Below are 3,885 nucleotides of genomic sequence, written 5' to 3'. Positions count from 1 at the left end.
GCTAAAAAAGATTAAAATCATCTTTCAGACTCATCTTTGATAGTTATTTTAGTTTTTCAGCTGACGAAGATTACATTTTTGAATTTTTTTTAGCTGACGAAGATTATATTTTTGAATGTTTTTTGTACAACATGAGTAATTAAAATGTTGTTTTTAAAAATTTTGGTGTCATGCCTTATTACTTCTAGGGGATTTATATATGGGGACAATTAAGCAACAGATAATAATATACAAGATTTATTCCTTTTTTTATCAAGACTGTTACACTTTTAATCGTCGTTCAGGATATCTAACATTTTAAGTCTTTTTGGATATTTTATTGCCAGCATATCGCTTACATCATTTAAATTTATTTTCATCCCGTTTTGGATATTTAGCAACACCGAGCCATTAAATTGACCCTGAACAATAGTTTCAAAATAATATAATTAAATGTATTTAATGTGGTGTTTCACAATCAAAACAGATAATTCAATAAATTAATTAAATAAATTAAACAAGATATATACGAAAAGATTAAAAAAGTCACATTTTCCTTAATACGTAACGATTTATATTGTAAAAACATACCTGGATCATCGAGCTTCTTAAGGATGTCTTTACTTGTCGTAGCGTTGATATAGATCTCTCACAGGAACATGTCGTTACTGACACTTCAGCAAGAATAAGTAAAATCTTGAGGATGTTTAGGTACATAAAAATATGTGCAGCTAATGCATTATTTTAAAAACGCAAGCAATAAATTACTTGTTACCTCTTACACCTCTGCCATTTAAAGTCATTGTTGCTGACGTTTTGTCTTTTTCATGGTGGTTGGAGGTGTTTGCAAAATATCCGTTTCAAAAATAACAGGCGTATACAAAGTGATTTGGTTCAAATAATTCAGATGGTATTTTTCTCACCTTACCCATTCTTGAACACATAATGGTTATACATTCGCTCGTAGATTCTGTACTTTCTCTTGGGGAATCAACCCATTATTAAAACTTCCATGAATGTCATCTATATCATGAGGGTATATGGTTTTAATATTTTTCCCAATAATTATTGCAAGAGCAAGCATATTCATTAAAGAACAGAATCTTGTGTTTTTAGGATTATAAATGGCTTCCTTAATGACACATGACTTCCTATCTAAGTTTTTATTTCCTGTAAATTCATCAGCAACATCATGAGGAAATATTTACGCAAAACGTCCTCCTTTATTACGAGGAAAGTTCTCCATAATCTTTTTATCAACATTTTGTAAAGCATAGAAGTTTGAATGTAAACGCAGCTTAATCGAGACAGCAGCTCAAAGTAGATAGCAAATGATCTCATTTCCATCAATTAATATGGAAACAGAATTGTATAAACAATTGCGGTTTCCAGTAGATTTAAATAAAAATGTTTATTTTATTTTTTATAGACGATGGTTAGCTACAAAGTTTTCTGCAAAAACAAAATGTTAAAATTAAAAAATTAAAAAATTAAAAATAAACTATAATAAATAAGTCATTTTATCATACATATCATACATAGCATCATACACTGTACACAAATCAGAAAAAAAAGCTGATGGTAATTAAATCGTAATTACCCACGTCATAATTAAAATTTAAAATTTAATCACCAGCGGCCTGAATCTTGTTCATCCTTTGTATTCAAAGATGGTTTCAATTGATTGATGAAAAGAGCCTCTAAAGTCATTAAATGATACGTTGATTTTGAGTTTGAGCACAAGATCGTTACGTCATCAATCGACAATTCACGTTCGCATTCTTTCCAATGATCCGCAACCGGGCCATTTCGTCGATGTTCTTTGAAACGACATATCAAATGACGGCTTGTTTGACCGACATAGCAAGACGAACATCTTGGACATGAAAATTTATATACTACGCCACTTTTCAAAGATTTTTCGACTGTTGGCTTTAGTGATGGTAGACAGCTTTTCAGTTTATTCAGCGTGAATATAATTCTGCACGGAGCTTTGATGTTGTTAAGCGTTCGTTTGAAATTACCCGAAACTTTACCACGATACTGAATAAATAACAATTTTTCTTCTGTTTCCTCTTCTTCTTTTTCTTTTTCTTTTTCGTCCTGATCAGTTTGTGGAATCGGCTTTTCAATGATTTTTCTCAATGTGTCTGAAATAATGGGGTCGTAGAATTCAGCGGGATATTGGTTGTTATCTAGAATTCCTTTAGCCTTTTTCAGACTTTCATGAAATGTTTCCCAACTGCTACAAGCTCTATAGACTCTATGTACAAGTCCAGACACAACCGATCTCTTATATTGTTTTGGTGCAAGGGCGTGGAAATTTAGTGTTAAACCAGTGTCAGTTGGTTTTGTATACCACTTTGAGACAAGGTTTCCGTGTGTTCTTTTTATAGACATGTCTAGAAATGCAATTTCTCTATTGTTTTCACGCTCGATAGTAAACTTTAGTGATGGGTGAATATTATTAATCTCATTCAACTTTTCCTGGATCTTATCTTTGTTGATATTTCTGATAATATCGTCCATATATCTCGCGAATAAATCTGCATCTCCCTTGATAATATCGTCAAATTTACTGAGCCAACCATTAGCAAGCATTGGAGCTGGTGGGCTCCCCATTGCCAATCCATCGACTTGTTGGTAATATCCATCATGAGTCGACATAACTACATTGCTACTACATAGTAAGGTTAATTTATGAAAAGTTTCTCGATCTACTGGAGGTTTTTCGTATTTTCCAGAATATAAAAGACTGGTACAATCATCAATTGCTTCGTTCAGTGGTACATTTGTATATAGGGATGTGACGTCAAAACTCACAAGTTCCTCATTTTCTGCAAGTTGGAGATGTGTAATTAGATCGGATATTTGTTTCGTGGAAGAATTGATGTTGCATTCATCTACTACTGACAGCCACTTTGCTACCTGGTTTGCTAGTTTGTAATATGGAGAACCTGGCATCGATAAAACTGGTCTCATTGGTGTGTTATTTTTGTGTACTTTAGCAAGTCCGTAGATTCTAGGTGGTTGACTTCCTATTGGCTTTAGTTGAATGAGATTAATAATATTCACCCATCACTAAAGTTTACTATCGAGCGTGAAAACAATGGAGAAATTGCATTTCTAGACATGTCTATAAAAAGAACACACGGAAACCTTGTCTCAAAGTGGTATACAAAACCAACTGACACTGGTTTAACACTAAATTTCCACGCCCTTGCACCAAAACAATATAAGAGATCGGTTGTGTCTGGACTTGTACATAGAGTCTATAGAGCTTGTAGCAGTTGGGAAACATTTCATGAAAGTCTGAAAAAGGCTAAAGGAATTCTAGATAACAACCAATATCCCGCTGAATTCTACGACCCCATTATTTCAGACACATTGAGAAAAATCATTGAAAAGCCGATTCCACAAACTGATCAGGACGAAAAAGAAAAAGAAAAAAGAAGAAGAGGAAACAGAAGAAAAATTGTTATTTATTCAGTATCGTGGTAAAGTTTCGGGTAATTTCAAACGAACGCTTAACAACATCAAAGCTCCGTGCAGAATTATATTCACGCTGAATAAACTGAAAAGCTGTCTACCATCACTAAAGCCAACAGTCGAAAAATCTTTGAAAAGTGGCGTAGTATATAAATTTTCATGTCCAAGATGTTCGTCTTGCTATGTCGGTCAAACAAGCCGTCATTTGATATGTCGTTTCAAAGAACATCGACGAAATGGCCCGGTTGCGGATCATTGGAAAGAATGCGAACGTGAATTGTCGATTGATGACGTAACGATCTTGTGCTCAAACTCAAAATCAACGTATCATTTAATGACTTTAGAGGCTCTTTTCATCAATCAATTGAAACCATCTTTGAATACAAAGGATGAATATAGATTCAGGCCGCTGGTGAT

General features: G+C 33.6%; 1 protein-coding gene across 1 annotated transcript; it reads right to left on the bottom strand.

Moving 5' to 3' along the window:
• Window positions 1-1,608: 1,608 nt before the first annotated feature.
• Window positions 1,609-3,113, bottom strand: LOC130637039 (uncharacterized). The gene is made up of 3 exons (XM_057446891.1): window positions 3,072-3,113; window positions 2,251-3,024; window positions 1,609-2,022 (listed from the first exon to the last, which is right to left on the bottom strand). Exons 1-3 carry the CDS (start codon window positions 3,111-3,113, stop codon window positions 1,609-1,611), a joined length of 1,230 nt encoding a protein of 409 aa, XP_057302874.1.
• Window positions 3,114-3,885: the final 772 nt, after the last annotated feature.

The sequence above is a fragment of the Hydractinia symbiolongicarpus genome, chromosome 3, assembly GCF_029227915.1.
Source record: "Hydractinia symbiolongicarpus strain clone_291-10 chromosome 3, HSymV2.1, whole genome shotgun sequence".
Taxonomy (NCBI): domain Eukaryota; kingdom Metazoa; phylum Cnidaria; class Hydrozoa; order Anthoathecata; family Hydractiniidae; genus Hydractinia; species Hydractinia symbiolongicarpus.
Note: the sequence above shows the minus strand (reverse complement) of the source record. Positions and strands in the feature narration are given on the sequence as shown.